This window comes from Pneumocystis murina (genome assembly GCF_000349005.2).
Source record: "Pneumocystis murina B123 chromosome Unknown supercont1.6, whole genome shotgun sequence".
Taxonomy (NCBI): Eukaryota; Fungi; Ascomycota; class Pneumocystomycetes; order Pneumocystales; family Pneumocystaceae; genus Pneumocystis; species Pneumocystis murina.
In genome coordinates this window covers 510636-532561 of record NW_017802364.1, presented here as the reverse complement: position 1 = coordinate 532561, position 21926 = coordinate 510636, and the positions used below count along the sequence as shown (strand labels likewise).

The following is a 21926-nucleotide window of genomic DNA, read 5'->3' as shown; positions in this document are numbered from 1 at the left end:
AACCCTAACCCTAACCCTAACCCTAACCCTAACCCTAACCCTAACCCTAACCCTAACCCTAACCCTAACCCTAACCCTAACCCTAACCCTAACCGCAAGCGTATAAAAAGATTTAAAATTTTATTATTTTTTAAAATGGCATATAATATTAATATATATTTTAAAAATAAAAGCTTTTATATATCAAATAATAATATTCTAACATATTTTATATTCAATGTAACTTTTTATTGTTATTAATTTAATATGTTTTTTAAAGCACAAATTTTTAAGTTTAAAATTTTATATCATTTTTAAAATAAACTTAAAAACTTTATAAATTTTTGTATAGTGCTTTTAATAATTCATTTGTTGTCGCGTTAAGATCTATATTCATTTATATAAGCATAACTTTATTAACTTTAAAACTAGAATTAAATTATAGCTAAAAAAAGTTTTATAAAATTTTTATATTATACATAAGTTTTCGAATATTATTTTCATTCATAAAATAATTAATATATGTATTATTTATTTATATAAAAATAAAATAAATTCAATCTTTTAGATTTTTTTAGAGGTTTAGGCTCCAGAAATGATAAATACACTTTTCTGTTAAAGTATTGAAAATACTTAAAACCTTTAAATTAAAGAGTTAGTATGTGTTGTAAAAATATATTTACGTAATTGTGTCTTCGGAATTAGTAATATATTTTTTAAATTATTTTTGAATTCCTTAGATGGTAATATAGTGAATGAAAACCAAGGAAGTAAATTTGGGTTAATCTAAATAAAATTAATTAAGATAAAAATTAGATTCTTATTACTTTAAGAATTTTAAATTCTAATGATTCAGTAATCTGTGAAATTTCCTTAGTTAAATGATTTTTTTGATTTAATGAATTAATAATAATAGATGTATCTTCAATCTCATCAACTTTCCCTGAAAAATCAAATATAATTTTATCCTGATTTAAGAAACTAGATGATGTAACTGCTGGATTATTATGCTTATTTACTGGATAGATTATTAATGTTTGGTTATTAATTTCCGGTTCAGATGAAAATCCTGTTGTTGAAAAAGAATTAGATGTTTCTTGATTATCCTTAAGGGTTTGGAAAACTATAGGATCTCTCTTCATTGAAACAATCTTATTAGAAGCCAGATTTTTAGGAATAGAAACTTTATTAGGCAATAAAATATTTTTAGATTCTTTAAAATCATTAATCTAATAAGATTAAGAGAAATATGTTTAAATTAAAAAGACTTACTTCAGTATCATTATTTTTTGAATAATTTTTTTCTGTTCCTAGGGAAATAACATTTTGCAAATTTGAACTAATAATAGGTCTGTATTTTTTATACGGAATCTCAGGAGCTTGATAATTTGTTTTATTAATAGATTCTGGTAATGTATTGAAATGCATTGTTTCTCCAATTTTTTCAGCTATAGATTTCTGTTTTTTTTTTTGTGTAATAATGTTTGAAGTTATTCCATGTTTTGAACATGTTGTTCTTCTAGAAGATGGCATTGCATACGGACTTAGAACTGATTGAATGTCTACCTCATCTTTAATATGTTCTTCGTTTTTCTCTTTGTCTAGTATATTTAAAATATTTGTTGCAGTGCGACTTTTTGCAAATTTAAAATTCTCTGAATTTGTGTTTTGAGAAGTTTCCGAAATGTATTGAGGGATTTTTTTTAGGAAATTTTTATCTAAAAAGGTAGAATCTACATGACGTCGTTTTGCCTCTGGTGCTAACATTATATCTAGCTCATGTTTATCGCCAGACTTAGTGCTTTCATTTTCATTTATTCCAATTGTCGCCAAAAGATCATATTTAGAGGGTAGTAATTGCTTAGATGCATTATTCATATTGAACGAAGATCTTTTAGTTGATTTTCGTTTACGAAATGGTGTACTTATAGTTGGTCCAAAAGTAGAATATTTTTTAGAATAAGAAAATGTAGGAAGAGATGATCCAAATTTGACAGTGGAATCATATGTTGGAGAAAATGTAGAATTATGCAAAGAAAGTGGCGACTGATGTTGTGCTTTTAAAGGTGTAATAAAAGAAGAAAAATCGATATTCGATGTAGTATTTTTTGACATTAGACTTATAACTCCTTCTATCTCTATAGTATTGAGAGGAGAATTTCCTTTTTTAGAAAAAAATGATGATAAAATTTCATTTGGAGTTAATGTTTTATTAGATAAAATATCTTTCTCGCCCAATTTTGGAATAATAGAATTCATAAAAGGCATGTTTGTATTATCTTCAAAAGATATATCAGGTGAAAAGAATTTTGCTGGAATATCGGTGTCCTTTTTATGTTAAAATAGAATTTTTTGATATAAAATAATATTTTACTTTAAATTCATCACTTTTCGTTTTTTTAAAGAAATCCTCTTCCATAATACTATCCTTTTTCAATGATTCAGGAGTATCTTGATGACGAATGCAATATCCTAAGTCATTTTGGCCATCATTTTTAAAATTTAACGGTTTATCTTGTGTTTTACGTAAATTTTTATAGTTTTGCTTCCATGCTGATGGAGAAAAAAATGAGCAAGCCCTTGATATGATATTTTTTGGAGTCTAAAATATGTATCAATACTACTGATTTTTTTTTCTTGAAATATATACCAAGGATTCTTTTGTAGGTGTTTGAGAAACTGAAGGTTTAAAATAAGAATTTATATGATCTTCTGGGTACATTTTGTATCATATATCTAGTAATATGCCTAAACCTAAAGGAATATAGATATGTTTCTTAGATATTTTTTAATATAAATGATTTTTCAAATTTTTAATTTTTAGGAGAAAATAATAAACGTTTTTCTATATTTTTAACAAAAAAAAGAAATAGATAATTATTAATAAATTAAAATATTATTGTAGTTCAAGCTTTTTTTGGTTATATTTATTTAATTTTCTGGAATTTTAATAAGTAAAAAATTGGAATTCAGAAAAAACTGAAAAATAAGATCAAGGTCAGAAATTATGTCTATCTTTCCTAGTCCTCCTACTTCAATTGAAACTTGGATATCACCCTATTTAGATTCTTTGAATCTTTATACACTTTCCAAGCATTTTCATGTTGTTTTAGGGGCTTCATTGTTTTATCAATTTTTGTTTATAATTTCCCCTTTTATTTCAAAAAAATTATCTAGATCATATTTAACTTTAAATAAATCAACTCGCATAAAATGGGATGTGCACTTTGTTAGTATGATTCAATCAATATTAATATCTTGTTTGATATTAGGATGTTATCAAGATGATGAATTGAAACAAGATAGGTTATTTGGATACAATGCTTATAAAGGAGGTAGAAGACAATTATATAGTTATAATTTTTTTATTTAATGAAAGATATATATTCTCTTGCTTGTGGATATTTTCTTTGGGACACAATAACTTCATTTCGTTATATATCATTATTCGGCATTGCTATATGTCTCCATGGTACAGCGGCCCTATCTGTTTTTTTGTTTTCATATGTTAGTATATATTTTTTTTTTTTAATTAATTTTTATAGAAACCATTTTTAATGTATTATGGTTTAGCTTTTTTGGCATTTGAATTTAGTACACCTTTTTTAAATATACACTGGTTTTTTGTTTGTTAAAAAAATTATTTAAAACCTTACATTAAACAGAACTAGAATAAAACAAGAATGATAGGTGGAATATGTCAATTAATAAATGGTATTATACTTCTTCTTGTTTTTTTTCTTGTCAGAATTGTTTGGGGATTATATGCTGCATTTAATGTTTTTTGTATACAATATTTTATTAGTTATATATTTTTAATGTTTTTAGCTGACATATATTTCAATTTAGATGTTGTGCCGGTTTATCTAGTTGTGATATATTTTACTGCAAATATATTGCTTAATATTTTAAACTTTTATTGGTATTTTAAGATGTTAAGTATTTTAAAAAAAAGGGTTAAAGGTATTATAAAAATTATATAAAACATATAAAAGTAATTTAAAATAATTTATGTAATACTAATAATTTGATTTTTTTCAAATTAAATATAAAACATGCTTTCTGATAACTCATTGGCATAGAAATATAAAAAAATGTTTAATACATTTTAAAATACAGAAACAAATGTTGCATAATTTTGTTGGTTTTGTGTAATGCATTCACTAAGAAATGCTATATTTCTGATTTCTTGTTCAAATAATTTCACCCATGCATAAACAGTAGCAAAATGAAACTAAATAATAAATTATTTGAAAATAAAATGAAATATCGTACCTGCTGTACAAATGTTTGCTTGTTTAATTCTGCTTCTTTTTCAGAAAAAATGTCTTCAAGACTTTTTTTATTTTCGTGTGAAGCGTCCTCTTTAAAAAAAGAATAATATTCTGGGACTCCTTTTATTGCTAATTTAACTTCTTCTATACTTTCTGCGGAAGATAAAAGATAAGTGCCTTCTGGATATAAATTACCAATTGTAGGATATAGTTTTCTGCGCGTTTCCTTCGTAAGAATAGTAGAAAATGAATTTAAAGTAATATTGATTGCTCTACGATCTGCCTCAAATTTTAGAATGTTTGACATCAATTCAAAAGTAGTTCCACCAAGTGTTCTACAAAAGGCATAGAAATCTTCTAAGTATGCTTTGTATAGAGTATTTCTAATAATTTCTATATTAAGCTCATTTAAATCTACAGCTGAAAGGCAATCTTTAAAATATAAAGCTTTGATATAAATTAGTAATAAAAAATTAAAATGCATTATCTTACCTAGAGGTGTATCTATAATCACGTTATTATAAAATTCTTCAATATCCTTTGATACACAAAGTGTAGGCATTGTTTCAAAACAACCAAGAGGATGGCATTTTTCCAGTAATTCGTGAGTATCTCGTTCATGTAAAGTACCTGTGATTAAAAGAATTACATTATCAATCATATAACTATAAGTGATATATTCCATGAATTTTGATAAGGGATAAACAGCTTGAGACATAATATATTGAAATTCAGATGTTAATTTCTCTGTTGCTTTACGAGCTATAACAGATGTCGTTAAAGTAGAAACATTTGATAAAAAACTCCCATATGCTGTTGATGATAACTGCATTTTGAAATCTATCTTGTTTTAGTGTAATAGTTATACTTTCTAATTATTACCTTCAAGCGATTCACATTGTGTTAAATATTGATAAGTGCTATTTGTTAAAAAATTAGCTTTATAACCCCGAATTAATCCATCAATATAATTTATATCTTGGCAAAAAAGACAATCTTTTAAAATACCCATAATATTATGACTTAGTTTTTAGATTTAAAATTATTTGGAATAAATTTAAATAAACGTTTGAAATGTAATCGTTTAATTTTTTAATATATAATTAAAATATGCTAAAAGCTGAATATAATTAATGAAAGTTTTGATTAAAAGAGACGCATTTTTAACTAATTATGAAGTTCTCCGGCATATATATGAAGAGGAACTTCAAAAAAAACACAACATAGATAATACAGGATCAAAACAATTTATAAATGAAAATCTTAGTACTATACAATTTCAAGTAAACTTAAATATTTTGATTTAAAGACTTATCATTTTAGCTTCGGAAATATTTAGAAGAACTTCCTGCAAAAAAGCAGTCAGCAAAACAAGTGTGTAATCTTACTAAGGAATTAGAAATTTATTCTTTAACAAAGGCGGAGAAACTTATGATTATTAATGCAAGACCAGACACTCTTGTTGAGTTATATGCACTAATAGAAGAATGCGAGGAACGTTTTAATTTAGAACAACTACAACAGATTTTAGATCATATTCATAGTAAAATGCCACTAGATTCTCATGAAATCCTAGATGCATAAGATATTATTGTTTAAAATCATATAGCTATCATTTATATATTATTAAAACTTTGAATAAATAAAACATTAGATTTGGAAATAATTGAAAAAAAAAAAAATTAAAAAAATTTATTACTCGAAATTTAATATATTATTCATTTTGGTTTTCAATATCTTTTTCAGAGATGTTTTGTGTCTCTACTACAGAACTTCCTTTTTCTTTTGGCTTTTTAATACCGCTAACAATATCATCAACTCTTAATAGATGGCATGCACTCTAAATTATAATTAGCAATAATTCTTTAAAATTATTATGGTATCACTTCAATTGCGGTTTTTATAGATTGTGCCTTTACAGCTTGTGGCTCCCATATACCATAGAGACGCATATCTACTACTTTTCCGGTTTCACCATCAATTCCCCATGAATGTTGTCCATTGACATGCTTTGCCTAAATATGTATTATAAAATGTTTAATATACAAAGTTAAAATATACTCTTAATTCCGTTAACACTTTTACTGGATTTGCACCACAATTTTGTACTAATGTCCGAGGAATAACCTCCATAGCATCTGCGATACTTTTATATGGCCATTGAATTATTCCTTCAATGGATTTCGCTTTCTCTGATAATCTAACACTAATAGCCATCTCAGTTGCACCACCACCAGGAGAAAGTTTTGGATAAAAAAGAACATTTCGAGCGACACACATAGCATCTTGTAAATTACGTTCAATTTCATTAATAATATCTTTGGAAGGACCACGTAGTAAAATAGTACATGCTTTAGGATTTTTGCATTTGGTTAAAAAAGTATAATATTCATCACCAATCTTTGATATTTCAAAATAACCGCAATCTTTTCCTACATCATTCTCACGAAGATCTTCTACTCGATTCACAATAGTTGCACCAACAGCACGAGCAATCCTGTTATTATCAGACTTTCGAACACGACGAATAGCCGTAATATTTGCTTTCAAAAAAAAATGTTGAGCGAGATCTGATATACCTTTTTCAGTAAAAACAATGTCTGGCTTAAGAGCTAAAATTGCTTCACACATCTGCCGTACTTGTTCTTCTTCAATTTGTAAAATTCTATTCCAATCTTCATCTTTAGTTATTTCAATGTTTGTTTGCGATTCCCCTTTCTTATATTCTAAAGGACAATCTAAAAGTACAATTCTAGGATTTTCGATTTTTCTCCTCATTTTAGGATGGGTAACATCTTTGTTTAGCATAATTCCATCTAAAACAACACTTTGGTTAATTTCCCCTCCAGGAATTTTTTCAACTCTTGCATAGCGTTTGATATCTATTTCATGTTTTCCGTCAACATTGTTTTCAACGATGCGTACTGCTTTAAGGGCAAGTTTACACATCAAATCACTCCAGCGGTTTATAAATTTTGTTCCAATAGATATATTTATAAGCTCATTCATCTCCTTATCGCTTTTCGTATTTACTTTCTGAGAAATCTCTTCAATTATGCTCAGAGCATCTGCAAGAGCATGTTTAAATGCAGATATTACAATAACTGGATGAATATTTCGTTCAAGATGTAGAAGAGAATGAATTAAACATTCCCCAGCTTCTCCATAATTAGAAAAAAACATATAACTAAATGCATTATTTACCTAATACAATAACAGTAGTTGTTCCATCTCCAACTTCTTCATCCTGAGTTCGACTTAACTCTATCATAGATTTTGCTGCTGGATGTGCAACTTCTATTTCTCTAAGGATAGCATGTCCATCATTTGTAAGAAGCACCCCTCCCATTTGATCAAGTATCATTTTTAACATTGCATTGGGTCCTAGGCCTTTTTTATCAATTAATTGATTATAAATACATTACTTACAAGTTCGAATGATCTAAACAATATATTAACGACATTTAATAATTTCTAATTATTTTTTACTCACATCAGCTACAGTTTTTGCTGAATGAATATTAGATACTTGTGCCTTTCGACCCAATTGCCGTTTTGCATTCATATCTTTTTTAAACAATTAGTTATTGAGGGTTTAATGAGACAGTAATTACTACCCATAAGAATTACCGGATTTCTCATTTTTTTTTTTTATTTTGTATTTTTTATAACAAAAAAATTGTTTTTTTTTTTTCAAAAATTTTAAACTTAAAATTAAGATTAAGATCGAAGATAAATTGGGGAGTATTAAAAATATTTAACAAGTTTTAAGGTTTTTTTAAGAAAATTTAATTATTGTAAAAAATATGTAAAATTTTATGATGCAAAAGGATTTTCAGGTATATTTTGGTAGGAAAAAATTAATTGTATTGATTATTTTAAGTATGGACGAAGCATCAAAAAAATATTTCGAGCTTGTATAGATTACAGGTATATTAGGGATAATGCTGATGAAATAAAATCTATATGTTTAAAAAGGAATTCTAAGGCTTCATTTGACAACGTTTCACGAATTATCAATTTATATCAAACTTATCTTGGATATATAAAATTACGGGATAATTTGTTAAATCAAAGACGTTGTCTAACAAATACTATTAAACAGGAGATTTCTAGTGGAAATGATATTTTTCAGCAAGGATTTATTCGTCATGCTTCTGAAATTAAAAAAGATCTGCAAAAAGTAAAAGAAAATATCTATTTTACTCAATCAGAGCTTTTACAACTTGTTTTAACGATACCGAATAATATTCATCCGCTATCTCCTATAGGTTCAGAAGAAAATGCAAAAATTGTGAAATATATTAATTCGGATAAACAATTCTTTATATCTAAACCAAAAGATCATACTGTTATTGCTGATATGTTGGAATTAATTGATTTTGATTCAGCTTCTAAGACGTCGGGACATGCATTTTATTTTCTTAAGAATGAGGCTGCGCTTATGGAATTGGCTCTTATAAATTATGTATTAGAAAAAGCAATAAATGCTGGATGGAAACTCGTTATACCACCAACTATTATTCGTTCTGAAGTTGTTTCAGCTTGCGGGTTTCAGCCTAGAGATGACTATAATGATAAACAAATATATTTTTTACAAAGTCCTAATACAGAGTTAAAATATTGTCTTTCTGGGACATCAGAAATTCCTATAGCAGGCATGGAAATTAATAAAATTTTAAAGGGTTCTGATGTACCAAAAAAAGTAGTTGGTATTAGTCGTGTTTATAGATCTGAAGCAGGTTCAAGGGGTAAAAAATCAAAGGGTTTATATCGAGTACATGAATTTACAAAAGCAGAATTGTTTGCATGGAGCGATCCTAAAAAAAGTGATAAAATTTTAGAGGATATTTTGAATCTTGAAGAAAATATTATAGAAGAGCTTGGTTTGTATGGAAGGTAAAAGATATTTATATACGCATATTAATATTTAATAATAAATCAAGAATATTGGATATGCCTACATTTGAATTGGGAGCATCTGCATATAGAAAATATGATATAGAAGTTTGGATGCCAGGTCGAGGAGCATGGGGAGAAGTCACATCATGTTCTAATTGTACAGATTATCAGACTAAGAGATTAAATACTCGTTATATGGCCTATCCAGGAGATAAATTAGGTTGGCCTCATACATTAAATGGCACTTTAGCAGCGATACCACGATTGATCATTGCAATTTTGGAAACATATCAAAATGATGATGGAAGTATCAGGATTCCTAGAGTTTTGCAAAAATATATGGGAGGTATGACGAATATCGTAATAAAAAAAAAGGCATAACACATGTATATTAAAATTGTTTTAATTTATTGAAATTAGTTGTTTTTATTGATATTTATTTTAAATATTTCACTATCACTTTCTATTTTCCATCTGTATATATTTCGTTAAAGATTGATTGATACCGGTTCCATCTTTAATTAATATTTTTTTTGTATTGTTATTATCTAAAACTTCGTTATTTTGTACGTTTTTTAAAAGAAGTTGAATAATAGAATTCTGGATTTTTGTTATATGCCATAAATCATAAATACTTTTATATAAATTTTGAATAAAATTTCTGTTTGATCCATAATTCCAATTAAGATTTTCAAAATGACAATCATAAAGTATAAGAGGAAGACCATCTGCTATATTATATATAGGTTTCTTGGGTGTCTTAGATATATCTAATAATGTTTTTACAATCTCAGGTTCTTCAAGATTTTGTCCAACTAAAAAAAGAATGGAAATCATACAACGCACTTGATGCCATAAAAAAGCACTACCCTCTAAATCAAAAATATATAGAGGATCATCATCTTCATCTGCATTATATTTGCTTATTTCTGATTTGATTATTGTTCTCCTGAAATTCTTTATTGATTTGCTTGAATCTAGCTTACAAAAATTCCTAAAGTCATGTTCTCCAACAAAATAAGCAGCAGCTTTCGACATTTTCTCTATATCAAGATGTATACCTGGTGAATTCTTAAAAAATAAATATTTGTAATGTCTTTTTTGACATGAAAATCGAGCTGAAAAGTCGGAGGGGAGATCTGAACACCATGCTAATATTCTAATAGTTTTCGGAAGTAGTCTATTTAAAACATCTATATATTTAATTTCACAACATTTTTTCTCTGAATCTTTTTCAAAAGATTTATTACTCCTTACATTAAGTGCTATTACTTGGCCTATAGCGCTAACACTTTTGTCTGTTCGTCCACACCTCGAAAAGTTACAATTGCTTTCCTGATCAATAAGTTTTGCTTTTTTTAGAGCAAAAAAAATAGTTTCTTCTACTGTAGGAAGATGTGTCTCATTTCCTTGGGTTACGAGTCCGTTATAATACCATCCTAAATATGCAAATTTGAAAGCAATATACTTTTGGTTATAATTTGACATAGAAAAAGATTTTTTAGTTGGCCTAGAACTTTCATTATATAAATATGATTTTTTAGGAATAAATTGTTTTATGTTAATTTTTTTTTTATTTTTCAATAGAATTTCATGTTCTAATGATATAATTTTTTTAATCAAATTATCTTTAGTCCATGTAGAATAATCATGAATCTTAGATTCCATAAAAGTAAAATTTTGAACAAACTGCAATTTTCCTAACATTTAAAAAAAATATAAATCTATATCTTAATATGATTAACCCTAAATGTTTAAACTAGGGCTAACTTGATTAAATGCTAGATTATTTAATAAAAATTAATGTGAAAAATATAATAAATAAAATGACAACGATATAATCTTGTTATTGTATCAAGTTTAAAAGTGTTGTTTTCGCTTGCTTTAGTTGTATAGTAGATATTTTGAATATTTTGACAAGGATTTAGATATAAATAAAATAATCATTATTTTGCATTTATTCTTATTAAAAATTTATCATGTTTTTTCTGTGAAGTCTGGTATTTTTTGCTCCAAAACCTTAATCATATCCAATCTTTCATTATATTCATTAGTTTCTTTCCATACTTTTACAAGACGCTTTAATTTATTAACAATATTTTGTGCTTCCTGAAATTTTTTATTCTTTATCAATAGTTCAATATGTTTTTTTTTTGTTTCTATATTTTTCCACTCTTTTGCTTCTTTTAGAATTAAATGAGTTGCTTCAATTCTTTTCTTTATAAGATCAAGATGTAAAAAATTATCAATAACATGATTTTCTGTTCCTTTCTTTAAGGTTTCTGCATATTCTTTTTTTTTATTCAATATTTCTAAAAGAACTACTATATCGTTATGTAAAAGTTCAATATCATAACTCAATTGTGGTAATTGTTGAATAATTTCATTTACTATTTCTTGCAGCTGATTAATGGTGGATCTGGACTCAAATTCAAGAGATGAAAGAAGACTTGTTGTTATATTTTTTGCCTCTTCTAACGATATAGTAGATGAGAGGAATGAATTAATGTAAATTGATGGTAAATATGATAAAGATGAAAGAGAAGGATTGGTTTCGTTTGTATTACTTTGCATGTTTGTTTTTCTATTTTTTTCATTTTCAATAAGATTTCTTAGATTAAGACGTCCATAGGATTTCGAGTAATAATTTTTAATCTTTAAAAAATATAAAGATTTTAAAATATGAGGATTTAATAGTATAACAGGAAAAATTGATTTTTTTATTTCTTAAATGTTTTAACAATTATATATGTTATTTTTTTAAAGATTTATTTAGAGAGGTAATTATGCCATTATTAATAAAACGACCATCTCCAGATATTGTTGAATTTACATATTACGAAAATTTTAAATGGTCTATAAAATACATATTAAAGCTTTTGGCATCTTTTTCAATCCTCGTATTTTTTCTGTCAGTATCTATGTTTTTTTTTGGCCAACATTATCAACAAATAAATTGCATCATTTATATTTTACAAAATATTGGGCTTGTTCAATCAATTCAGGAATTATATATACATAAGCCATATGTTTTTTTTTGTATAGTTGCAATATTTCTATATTTTGCATGTAGGCTTATGCATCCAAAACCAACAAGTAATACAATAGCTATTATTTTCGCATTATATTAATAAGTTGTTTCAGGTGAATCTTTACTTATTTTACATAATTTAGGATTACAAATCACTTTACATTATTTTTTCCTACCTTCTCGTACACGTTTTATTCCATTGTCTGAAATCTTAGATGTTGTAATTCATGAAGGATTCATTGGGCTAGAAGTACGCTATTACTTAGCATTAATTATACGTAATGAGGATACTTTACAGATTATATTTGAAAATCTTCTTCCACGGAGAAAATTTTTAGAAGTTGTTTATAAAGAAATACAAACTATTTTTCATTAAAAAGGTGAATTTAGATGATATATGTGATTATTATTTGTCAAAGAAACAGATATTTACATGTAATGCTTTCTTTTAAATTTTAATTCTTAATTCCAATTCTGCGCATGTTGAACTTCTGATTGTTGTATAGGATCAGCAGCCCAATCACTATGAACACCTGTCTCAACTCCAAAATTTTCATCCCAGTTCCCTACGGATTGAACGTTACTTGCAACATTAGTAATAATACCAGCGCCAGCAGACTGTGCTGCAATTTCCCAGTCAGATGTTACCGGAACTGATGTAAATTGACCAGCTGGATTCCCAGATGCTTCAAGTGCCTTCTGTTCAGACTCTGTATCTTTTTCTGTTTCTTCAGGATCACGATAAAAATACAAATCAACCATAACACCCCATTCAACATCCCTATTTGCAAGAGTTCCTCTTAATCTTAAAACTTCACGAGCAAGCATCCACCAGATAAGACCAATACTATGCCGTCCTTTATTGTTGGTAGGAATAGCAACGTCGACATATTGCAATGGACTGTCCGTATCGCATAGGGCTATTACAGGAATATTAACATAGCTTGCTTCTTTAATAGCCTGACTATCTGTCCGAGGATCTGTTACAATGATTAAACGAGGTTCTTTAAAAGAACGAGTAATATAATTTGTAAAAGAACCAGGAGTAAATCGTGATGATATAGCTTCCGCCCCTGTATGTAAAGCATATTTATGTACTGCACGTTGTCCATATGATCGTGATGAGATAGCAATTATATCCTAAAAAGCTTGATTTAAAATTTCTTTTATATAATTAATTCATTTACTCTAGGATTTTCGATTGTAACAATGATTCGTGCTGCAAGAACAAGCTTCTCCCACGTTTTCCCAAGGTTAATGATATGAACACCATCTGCTCTTTGTTTAAAAACATATGGTTCCATCCGAAGCTATTTAAATGTTTAATTTTTTTCTAAAAAAAAAACAGTTTTTTTTTTACCTCACAGTTTCTGGAACCTATATGGCAATTGGCAGATATAAGCATTTCAATATCTGCTGGTTGAGCGTCAAAAATACCCATAGTTTATAATCTTTTAAGTTCGAAGTTCTGAAATCTAGAGTATTAAAAGTCACACATATATATATAGGTTTTAAACCTAAAAAATAGGTAAATCAATATAATGAATTTTGAAAAAAAAAAAAAGAGTTTATGTTTTTAGGAACATGATTATTTTAATAAATTTGATGACTCGTATATTGTTTTTTTAAGAGAATAATTAAATATGAAAGAATTTTTGATGTATGAATTATTATATTTTTTATAAAAAATATTAATTTTTTTCTATTTTAAATATGTTAAATTTAACATTTTATAAAAGTATTAGATAATCTTTTGATGTTTATGCTTTAGAATAATATATGTTTTTTTTTTATAATTTGTATATTTTTGGCTAACTTTTTTAATATTTATTATTTTGCTGTAATAAAATTGATATAAATGTAAGGTCTTTATGAAAATTTTACTAGGAGTTGGTATTTACTTATAAAAATATAAATCAACAAAATCATAAGAATCATAAAGCAAAAGATATTAATATAAAAAGTTTATTTATAAATTATTAATAAATTAATTTTAAAAATATTTAAGTAAATAGAAGAATTAATATTTCAATAACTTTATGTATTTTATAATATTCATATTAACTTTTTTATAATAATAAAATTATAATAGCTATTTAAAATCTATGATAACATTATAAGTTATAGATTTCCAAATCATGATGTTTTAATATAATTTTATTAATGTATTCATCTTTAAAAAAAATATTTGTAATTTTTATTAAATATAAAATTTAATACTGAATAAAATTTTGTATTTAGTTTTATAAGCTTGATTAAAATATTAACTATATTAAAAACATTTTCATTTAAACATAATTGCTTTACTAAAAAAAATCTATAAATATATTTAGAATTTTATTACAATTTATAGACATTTAAATATGAACTAGCATTATGATTTTCTCTAAATTGTTTAAAAAATTATTTAGTATTTAAAAATATTAATTTTCAATAAAACTTTTAAATTATCTAACGTTTTATTTTTTTTAAACTTTAAGGTTATATTCAATTTTTTAAAATATTAACCCTATTCTTATAAATGAGAATAAATATTAAATTTTAAAAGAAGCCTTAAATATGTCATTACCGCATTCTTTTATATTGCAACTTTCTTCTGAAGATCCTTTACAACATAGTTCATATTCAAACCGATTAAAAACTCTTTATGAATTAGAACCTTATATAGTTTTAGATATAGGATCACATTATCTTAAAGCAGGATTTAGTGGTGAAAGTTTCCCAAGATGTACAATTGAATATGATGAAAGAAGTTTTCTTGGATATCGATGTACACTTGCAGAAAACATTACACGATTCCCTGTAAACGTAGGTTTCTTATAAACCACATAATTAATCTAAATTTTAGTACAGTTTGAATATCTTTTATGGGATGAGCCTAATTTAGAACTTATAGGTGATAGACTAGAAATATATTTAAGAGAAGTATATAATAAGTTACTTAAATTTTATTATAAAAATTTTAAATAATATATTTAGATGGCTTAACATAGGTTCCAAATTTCGAAAAGTAAGCATTGTAGAATATATTTTACTTCCAATTAAATTTAAGGTAATTATAGCAAAAACATTATTTACATATTTTCAAGTATTGATTTTCTTTATTTTAATTATATACATGTTAACTTGTATAGGTTCCTAGTATAACATTTTTATCATCTCATGTTCTTGTACTTGTTTCTCTTGGATTAAATAGCGGTATTGTTATTGATATTGGATCTAAAGAAACTAGCGTTCTTCCCGTATGAATTTATATATATGTATGTTATCTAATTAATAAATAGATTTATGATTTACGCCCAATGACATCATTTATTGTTACTTCATCATTAGCATCTAATATTTGTTTTTCACGATTGAAATACCTGTTAATACACTATTCTACTCCACGACTTGAGTCTCTGACATTTTATGATGTTCAAGATTTTTTGCAAAGAGCAGTATTTTCTCTACCATTATCTCCACTTACATCATCAAAATCTACTATTATTTTTCCAGAAAATCTAGAAAATATTTATAAACCAAATGTAGAATGTTCCGATGTTATTTGGGAGCCTCCTTCACAAAAAGGATTGGAAGTAACTATCCCGGGATGGGTTAGAGTTTGTATAACTGAAGCGTTATTTGAGGCTTCCGATAAATATGCAGATACAGATGAAATTTCCATACCCCAAATGATAAAAAAGTGTTTGTCTCATCTTCCAATAGATATACGTTCTATAGTTTCAACGTCCTTAGTCATTTCTGGTGGATTTTCTTTAATACCCGGTTTACAAAATCGAATAAATAATGAAATAAAAGCATCAGGAAAAGTTATTCGAAATGAATTTGGAGTAAATGCAGCATGGGTAGGAGCAAGTTTATTGGGTGATCTTAAGATTGAAGGGTTATATGAAATTACGCGGGAAAATTTTATAAAGAAAATGAGAGTTCCTGATTGGAGTATTTCTTTTGAAGATGAATCACATACATCAAAAGTATATGGAAACTAATTTATGATTCTATCCTAAGATATTTTTATTTTAAACAAAATGAGTTATATAATATAAAAATGCTATTAATAAATTAATAATATTTTTAAATATATTTACATATTTTCCTAGTATATATGTATATATATAGCATTTACAAAATATTATGCCTTCAATTTATTCTATTTTTTTAGTGCAACAATATGTTTTTTACGTTCTTGTATATATGATATACTGCTAGGTTTACTGTGGCGTCTTCTGTTTTCTTCTTTTCGTTTTAATGCTGTTAGTTCCTCTTTTTTAGTCTTTTGCATTTTTATTATTACTTTTGGAACATTTCTGCTGTTACTTATTTTTTTAATTTCAGGCATATTCTTATAACGCTGTTTAAGAACATTTGCATATTCCATTTTTGTTCTTTCTCTAGTACTAAGTATATGCATTCTTGAAGATGCATTAGCTCTCCAAAGACGAACATTTCCATCATCTGAACCGGAAAGAATATAATTAGAATCAGAAGTAAATTTTACGGAAAAAACTCTTTGCATTCTTTTAGTATGATATATATCTCGTGAATGGCCTTCTTTAATGTTGAAAATTCGTATTGTTTTATCATAACCGCCAGTTACTAATTCTTGGCCAGTGGGAGAAAAATCAACATCCATTACTGCTGAAACATGATCTTTTAAAACATTCTTCGCAAAGGTAAGATTTCTAATATCATATATATAACAATTATGGTCATCAGATGCTGCTGCAAAACTAAAAGCTTCCATTGGATTAAAACAAATAGAATTAGTTCGAAGCTATAATATGTAAGAAATTGACGTCTTCAAAATATTATATTTAAAACTACTTGAGTAATTAACTTTGATAAGGGTTTGCTTGTTCTTATATCATATAATATGAGTGAACGATCTGCGCCTGCGCTAGCAACAATATTGGTTTCTGAATGATTAAACTTCACTGTTTGAATAGTATCTGCTCCCCATTCCATGCTAAAAATAGGTTTATCTCTGTTTTCATCCCATATATCAATTTTTGTAGACGATGTAGCAAAAATAGGTTTAGAATAATGATGATCAACAGAAGAAAAAGCATCAGTGCCCATATATATATTAATAGGCTATATTTATGTTAACTAAGAAAAGAAAACAAAACATACATCTATTGAATTAAGTGACCACAATTTTACTATTTTATCTGCAGAACATGATAATAAATGTCCTTCAGTTGTATATGTTAAACCGTTCACAGTACCATCATGTGCATCGATAGACAAAACTTCATTTCTTTCAATAAGATTCCAAATTTTAACAACTAAATGATAAGATAAAAAAATTTTAAATATTGTTTTTACCTCCATCACCACTACCAGTAGCTATAGTGTCTATTTTTCGAGAATCTTTAGCCATGCAATATACACCATCAATATGACCATTTCCCAGCTGTCCAATAAACGGTTTTGCAAACAGTCTGTCTAATTTTACTGAATTAAGAGCTCTTACATACTCTCTAGCCCTTTCAAACGGATGAATAGCAAAATTAAGATTCCGAGGCATTGGATTCTGATCGCCTAGTCTTGATGCCACAACTAATGATCTCTGCCGAGAAAGTACTTTTATTTTCTATAAAAAATATTAAATAGACTGAATAACACCTATAATATTTACCATTTTTTTCTGATTAAGTTCTTAATGTGTATGTATTTAATATCTTCAATTTTAAATGATTATAAAGTTTATTCTTATATTTCTATAATTTTTCAATCAAAACGTATAGTAAAATATTTGTATATTGATAATATATTTTATATAAAATCTGCAATGTAAATAATGAATAAAAAATATTTTATTAAAGTACGTTAAAAAATATAAAAAACAAAAAATCTTACAATTTATATCTGAAATTTATGAAATAAAAACAATTTTACAAATTTAATCATATTATAATTTCTACTAATTTTAATGTAACTTAAATGAACATTTAATTAGCATAACTAATTTTAAAAGTTATAAATTTTATTTTTTAAAATTATTTTAAATAATAATTTTAATATAAAAAATATATTAATAAAAGCATACAAATATAAAATATAAAATTCATAAAATAAGATATTAGGAATATATATACATTATGGCTTTTCAAAAATTTATTTATATTTATTTTATTTAAAATATTTTAAAATTTAGATTTCTTTTATAAACTTCACGATATGCTCATTACCATTTTAACCAATTTTTCCACTCAAAAACCGAATTTGAGACCTTGTTATTTCGTACTTCTATATGATTATTTAGTTTATTTTTCTTATCAATATTCAAATAGTAATTTTCTTTTTTTTTAAATAAAAGAACTTTTAATCGTTTATCAACTTCTTCTTCTGAAAAATCACTATTTACTTTTAAAAAGCAATCTAAAGTCTTTTTTATTTTTTTATGTTTAATTAATAATAGCTCCAAAAGTTTCCATTCATCTTTCGTCCAACAACGTTTTTCTTGAAATATTTCTTGACATTTATCCGAATCTTCCTGATTTTGAATAGATTCAAATTCAAATCTCCCTGTAAGAGTTAAAGCATTAGCAGCTCTTTCTGCAGAGGCTTTTGATAGACTAGAGATTTCTATTAGTACATTTTTTTTAGGAAATAGAGATAAAGCAGGCTCAATTGATATATTAGGCTCAGAAATTGCATCCGCTGAATCTAAGATTTTTGTCGTATTAGGCATCTTTTCTTTTTTTTCTATATTTAATCGTTTTTTAGAAGACAATTTTTTAAAATTAGTTGTATAATTATTAGATTTCTTTACTAACTCATTCGTCGAGTTAGATGAAATAATTTCTGGATTATCAACATCCCTATTTTTTATCAATATATTTTCTCAACATTTTTAACATACATAACATCTTTGTCAAAATAAAAATGATTTTCAATAACATTTTTTCTTTCTCTAAATATCATATTATTATATAAACAGGTATCTTCCTCATCAAAATGTTTTATTTCCGCCTCTTTTACGGGTTCAGCTTCCAAAATATTCTCAACATCCTGCATAAATGCTAGATTCGTATTCAAACATTGTGTGTTACTAGTCTTTCTTTTCTGTTTTATTGGCTTTTTTTTTCCCTTTTTTTTTCCATCTAATATCTTCTTACAACTACTAACAATTTCATTAAAAGATATATCAGAATTTCCTTCATCTTTTATTTCACAAGATTTTTTTGTAGAAGTTTTAATCCCCGTATGTTTACTTGTTTTTTTAGGAGAAACCTATATAATTAATTTGTTAAAATATCATATAGAAGAAACTTACAAAAAAAACTTCTTCTCTATCACTTCCGATATCTACATAAAGTCCTATTCGTCTAATTTCAGTACTCAATTCAAGTTTTTGATGTGATAAATTTAAAGATTGTCTACAATTTGGTGTTAAATACAATGGTTTGGAAGATGAAAGTATATCCAAGGGATCTGGAGAGCTTGATTTTGCCTCATTAAATCGCATATTCTTGGCTTTAACGCTATTTTGAACCTCTTATATTAAAAAATTGTTAGCGATTGTTTTGAAGATACGTTGCTCTAGAAACCTTAGCAAAATATCAACCATCGATGAGATTATAGCGGAAATTTTATTGAATTAAAAGGTACACAATGCTTTTAATATTATATTGTTAGTATTAAGATATATAAGCATCATTTAGTTTATAAAGGGTTTTTAGAATAGGGAAAACATATGGATTTGCTAGCAGCAGTTTTACGTGAAAATGATGAATGGTCAGATGGTAAAAAGACAAAGATTTATTAATTTTAAGAAAAGCTGATGTTTTTAGATTCTACGGAACAATTATATCCCTATTCATTAAATATTTCGGCTTCAGAATCTAAAAAAGATAAACGACGACGGTTATTAATTGAAAAATTAGATCATATTTCTCGTGATTTCATAATGAATAGAGAAAGTTACTTTCATAACCAACTTTTATCGCTTCAAAATGAAATGCAACAGCTTCATGATGGAACACATGAGGAATATCTTGATAGTCTTCGGGATTTAGAGGAAATCCGAGAAAAGGAATTGAAAAGTATTCAGCTTATGAAAGATTTTTTATTAAAAAGGGCCGAGAGCGAATTTGAACATGATGTGGAATTATTAGAAGAAGAATTTACAGTATAGGAAATTTATTCTTTATATCAGGATTGATTTATATTTATAGATGAGCAAGGCGACATTAAAATCTAGACTACTTTCACACTTATTTTCAAGAAAACGAAGACTTCATGAAGATAAAGAATTACTTGATATTGTAAATGATTCATCTTTTGTATTGCATTCTCATTCTACTACAAATCCATCTTTATCACCTATTTCAATTACATCTACAGACAAAAGAAAGCTTCGACACAGAAAAGGTTATGTAAATAATAAATCTGGGCTTGCTGAAGATATATCTCTTTTTTCATCCACTATTTATAATTGCAAGAAAAATTCAGAAAATATCAGTTCTTTTCTTAATTCCATAGAAGAACAAATTACTAAAGATCGTAGCCGAGAAAAACAAGAAAGAGAGCGTGATAAATCTTCAAATGATATACTTGGTGCCAAAGAATCAGAAATCATGGAGGATTTAATTGCCATAAAACAATTAACAAATCCTGCAAAATCAGAAAGAAAACGCAATACAACATGCTAAATTTTTAAATTTAGTGAATTAGTGTATTTATTGTATCAGCACGTTTTTTTAAAAAAGATGTATAAAATGGTATATTAAATTTAAAAATTTTATAAGTTCAGACCTAAATTGATTAAATGTAAAAAGTAAAATTTCGAATATAAGAGCATATTAATAAGTTGTATTTTTAAAAACGGGTTCAGTAATTAGCAGAATTAAAAATACGATATTTATGAATATTATAATATTACAGTATTATGATTGAAAGTAAATTTAAATAAAGTTTTATTTTAAGAAATTGTCTTCAATTAAATCATATTTTTGAAAGTATACGTTAATAAAAGTATATAATATATATATTATATTATAAAAGAAAAATAGAAAAATATAAATATCATAATGAATTTCTTATAGGATCCAAAAATATAATTTGAAAATTTAAACCTCATATTTGAAATAAAATGTTTTGTTTGATTTTATTTAATATAAAATGAAATTAATAAATTTTAAAAATCTTTTAATTATAATAATATAAAATTAAAAATCACATAAACTAATTTAAACTAAATACTTATATTTTAAATTGATAATTTGAAATAAGAAAATAAAGATTCTAAACTAAATGATAAAAATATTAAATACATATTATAAATTAAAATAATATGAACTTTTAAAAAAATCTAAAAATTAATAAATAATAAATCGGATGCAAGACTAAGATAGTATATTATATCATTGCGATAAATTTGGAAGATCAGAGATTGTAGTTATATATTTGCAAAATATTAAATTCAAATAAAGAATAAATATAAACATTCTATATTTGTTCATATTTACATTTTAACCAATATTTACGTTATAAAATCCTTAAAGTTTTACAAATGAAAAGAATTTAATAATTTTTAAATTTCTAAAAAATTCAAATTCAATATATAAATTAATAAAATTTAATAAAATTTTAATTTTTAAAACAATTAATCTCAAAAATATTATAAAAATCAATTATATTGAAATTTTAATTTTATATATAATTTTTTATATCTTTTAAATTTAAAAAATTATAAATATATTGATACAAAAAATGTCTTTTTATTTTTA

The 21926-nt window shown here is 25.7% G+C and overlaps 14 protein-coding genes across 14 annotated transcripts; 6 read left to right on the top strand and 8 right to left on the bottom strand.

Moving 5' to 3' along the window:
* Window positions 1-621: 621 nt before the first annotated feature.
* On the bottom strand, window positions 622-2701 carry PNEG_01376 (hypothetical protein; the record flags this gene model as incomplete). The annotated part of the gene is made up of 5 exons (XM_007875117.1): window positions 622-765; window positions 807-1208; window positions 1252-2307; window positions 2354-2581; window positions 2630-2701. The coding sequence occupies 5 exons, from the start codon at window positions 2699-2701 to the stop codon at window positions 622-624; spliced, it is 1902 nt and encodes a 633-aa protein (XP_007873308.1).
* A 285-nt stretch (window positions 2702-2986) lies between these two features.
* Window positions 2987-3828, top strand: PNEG_01375 (hypothetical protein; the record flags this gene model as incomplete). The annotated part of the gene is made up of 5 exons (XM_007875116.1): window positions 2987-3314; window positions 3359-3486; window positions 3525-3605; window positions 3651-3758; window positions 3808-3828. The coding sequence occupies 5 exons, from the start codon at window positions 2987-2989 to the stop codon at window positions 3826-3828; spliced, it is 666 nt and encodes a 221-aa protein (XP_007873307.1).
* A 259-nt stretch (window positions 3829-4087) lies between these two features.
* PNEG_01374 (hypothetical protein) lies at window positions 4088-5284 on the bottom strand (the record flags this gene model as incomplete). The annotated part of the gene is made up of 4 exons (XM_007875114.1): window positions 5136-5284; window positions 4746-5093; window positions 4255-4700; window positions 4088-4213 (listed from the first exon to the last, which is right to left on the bottom strand). The coding sequence occupies exons 1-4, from the start codon at window positions 5263-5265 to the stop codon at window positions 4088-4090; spliced, it is 1050 nt and encodes a 349-aa protein (XP_007873305.1). The 5' UTR covers window positions 5266-5284.
* Window positions 5285-5386: 102 nt separating this feature from the next.
* On the top strand, window positions 5387-5860 carry PNEG_01373 (hypothetical protein; the record flags this gene model as incomplete). The annotated part of the gene is made up of 2 exons (XM_007875113.1): window positions 5387-5536; window positions 5577-5860. The coding sequence occupies 2 exons, from the start codon at window positions 5387-5389 to the stop codon at window positions 5835-5837; spliced, it is 411 nt and encodes a 136-aa protein (XP_007873304.1). The 3' UTR covers window positions 5838-5860.
* Window positions 5861-5951: 91 nt separating this feature from the next.
* On the bottom strand, window positions 5952-7895 carry PNEG_01372 (T-complex protein 1 subunit gamma; the record flags this gene model as incomplete). The annotated part of the gene is made up of 7 exons (XM_007875112.1): window positions 5952-6093; window positions 6140-6268; window positions 6315-7411; window positions 7458-7643; window positions 7683-7695; window positions 7747-7820; window positions 7871-7895. The coding sequence occupies 7 exons, from the start codon at window positions 7893-7895 to the stop codon at window positions 5968-5970; spliced, it is 1650 nt and encodes a 549-aa protein (XP_007873303.1). The 3' UTR covers window positions 5952-5967.
* A 109-nt stretch (window positions 7896-8004) lies between these two features.
* Window positions 8005-9538, top strand: PNEG_01371 (serine-tRNA ligase). The gene is made up of 3 exons (XM_007875110.1): window positions 8005-8092; window positions 8137-9152; window positions 9200-9538. The coding sequence occupies exons 1-3, from the start codon at window positions 8072-8074 to the stop codon at window positions 9534-9536; spliced, it is 1374 nt and encodes a 457-aa protein (XP_007873301.1). The 5' UTR covers window positions 8005-8071; the 3' UTR covers window positions 9537-9538.
* PNEG_01370 (tRNA pseudouridine(38-40) synthase) lies at window positions 8106-10862 on the bottom strand (the record flags this gene model as incomplete). The annotated part of the gene is made up of 2 exons (XM_007875109.1): window positions 8106-8450; window positions 8495-10862. The coding sequence occupies one exon, from the start codon at window positions 10860-10862 to the stop codon at window positions 9612-9614; it is 1251 nt and encodes a 416-aa protein (XP_007873300.1). The 3' UTR covers window positions 8106-8450; window positions 8495-9611.
* Window positions 10863-11132: 270 nt separating this feature from the next.
* On the bottom strand, window positions 11133-11729 carry PNEG_01369 (hypothetical protein; the record flags this gene model as incomplete). The annotated part of the gene is made up of 1 exon (XM_007875107.1): window positions 11133-11729. The coding sequence occupies one exon, from the start codon at window positions 11727-11729 to the stop codon at window positions 11133-11135; it is 597 nt and encodes a 198-aa protein (XP_007873298.1).
* Window positions 11730-11941: 212 nt separating this feature from the next.
* On the top strand, window positions 11942-12562 carry PNEG_01368 (hypothetical protein; the record flags this gene model as incomplete). Its single annotated transcript, XM_007875106.1, has 2 exons — window positions 11942-12251; window positions 12300-12562. The coding sequence occupies 2 exons, from the start codon at window positions 11942-11944 to the stop codon at window positions 12560-12562; spliced, it is 573 nt and encodes a 190-aa protein (XP_007873297.1).
* Window positions 12563-12596: 34 nt separating this feature from the next.
* PNEG_01367 (40S ribosomal protein S0) lies at window positions 12597-13631 on the bottom strand. The gene is made up of 3 exons (XM_007875105.1): window positions 13547-13631; window positions 13374-13496; window positions 12597-13326 (listed from the first exon to the last, which is right to left on the bottom strand). The coding sequence occupies exons 1-3, from the start codon at window positions 13625-13627 to the stop codon at window positions 12649-12651; spliced, it is 882 nt and encodes a 293-aa protein (XP_007873296.1). The 5' UTR covers window positions 13628-13631; the 3' UTR covers window positions 12597-12648.
* Window positions 13632-14678: 1047 nt separating this feature from the next.
* Window positions 14679-16199, top strand: PNEG_01366 (hypothetical protein). Its single transcript, XM_007875104.1, has 5 exons — window positions 14679-14994; window positions 15040-15122; window positions 15166-15274; window positions 15321-15428; window positions 15471-16199. Exons 1-5 carry the CDS (start codon window positions 14746-14748, stop codon window positions 16176-16178), a joined length of 1257 nt encoding a protein of 418 aa, XP_007873295.1. The 5' UTR covers window positions 14679-14745; the 3' UTR covers window positions 16179-16199.
* A 140-nt stretch (window positions 16200-16339) lies between these two features.
* PNEG_01365 (hypothetical protein) lies at window positions 16340-17833 on the bottom strand (the record flags this gene model as incomplete). The annotated part of the gene is made up of 5 exons (XM_007875103.1): window positions 16340-16963; window positions 17014-17283; window positions 17323-17477; window positions 17518-17785; window positions 17831-17833. 5 exons carry the CDS (start codon window positions 17831-17833, stop codon window positions 16340-16342), a joined length of 1320 nt encoding a protein of 439 aa, XP_007873294.1.
* A 520-nt stretch (window positions 17834-18353) lies between these two features.
* PNEG_01364 (hypothetical protein) lies at window positions 18354-19708 on the bottom strand. The gene is made up of 3 exons (XM_007875102.1): window positions 19472-19708; window positions 19058-19428; window positions 18354-19016 (listed from the first exon to the last, which is right to left on the bottom strand). Exons 1-3 carry the CDS (start codon window positions 19661-19663, stop codon window positions 18380-18382), a joined length of 1200 nt encoding a protein of 399 aa, XP_007873293.1. The 5' UTR covers window positions 19664-19708; the 3' UTR covers window positions 18354-18379.
* Window positions 19709-19781: 73 nt separating this feature from the next.
* Window positions 19782-20849, top strand: PNEG_01363 (hypothetical protein; the record flags this gene model as incomplete). The annotated part of the gene is made up of 4 exons (XM_007875101.1): window positions 19782-19802; window positions 19850-19940; window positions 19989-20326; window positions 20373-20849. The coding sequence occupies exons 2-4, from the start codon at window positions 19892-19894 to the stop codon at window positions 20847-20849; spliced, it is 864 nt and encodes a 287-aa protein (XP_007873292.1). The 5' UTR covers window positions 19782-19802; window positions 19850-19891.
* Between the last annotated feature and the right edge of the window lie 1077 nt (window positions 20850-21926).

What these genes read in the sequence shown, in the direction of transcription:
- PNEG_01371 (XM_007875110.1), top strand. Translation starts at nt 8,072, where the DNA reads ATGATGCAAAAGGATTTTCAG. An exon ending in TGATGCAAAAGGATTTTCAG is followed by an intron (nt 8,093 to 8,136) that starts GTATATTTTGGT and finishes GATTATTTTAAG; the next exon opens with TATGGACGAAGCATCAAAAA. An exon ending in GAGCTTGGTTTGTATGGAAG is followed by an intron (nt 9,153 to 9,199) that starts GTAAAAGATATT and finishes TAATAAATCAAG; the next exon opens with AATATTGGATATGCCTACAT.
- PNEG_01367 (XM_007875105.1), bottom strand. Translation starts at nt 13,627, where the DNA reads ATGGGTATTTTTGACGCTCAACCAGCAGATATTGAAATGCTTATATCT. An exon ending in TAGGTTCCAGAAACTGTGAG is followed by an intron (nt 13,497 to 13,546) that starts GTAAAAAAAAAA and finishes ACATTTAAATAG; the next exon opens with CTTCGGATGGAACCATATGT. An exon ending in TTACAATCGAAAATCCTAGA is followed by an intron (nt 13,327 to 13,373) that starts GTAAATGAATTA and finishes CAAGCTTTTTAG; the next exon opens with GATATAATTGCTATCTCATC.
- PNEG_01366 (XM_007875104.1), top strand. Translation starts at nt 14,746, where the DNA reads ATGTCATTACCGCATTCTTTTATATTGCAACTTTCTTCTGAAGATCCT. An exon ending in CATTATTTACATATTTTCAA is followed by an intron (nt 15,275 to 15,320) that starts GTATTGATTTTC and finishes TAACTTGTATAG; the next exon opens with GTTCCTAGTATAACATTTTT. An exon ending in AAGAAACTAGCGTTCTTCCC is followed by an intron (nt 15,429 to 15,470) that starts GTATGAATTTAT and finishes ATTAATAAATAG; the next exon opens with ATTTATGATTTACGCCCAAT.
- PNEG_01364 (XM_007875102.1), bottom strand. Translation starts at nt 19,663, where the DNA reads ATGCGATTTAATGAGGCAAAATCAAGCTCTCCAGATCCCTTGGATATA. An exon ending in ATAGAGAAGAAGTTTTTTTT is followed by an intron (nt 19,429 to 19,471) that starts GTAAGTTTCTTC and finishes TTAATTATATAG; the next exon opens with GTTTCTCCTAAAAAAACAAG. An exon ending in TATTTTGACAAAGATGTTAT is followed by an intron (nt 19,017 to 19,057) that starts GTATGTTAAAAA and finishes GATAAAAAATAG; the next exon opens with GGATGTTGATAATCCAGAAA.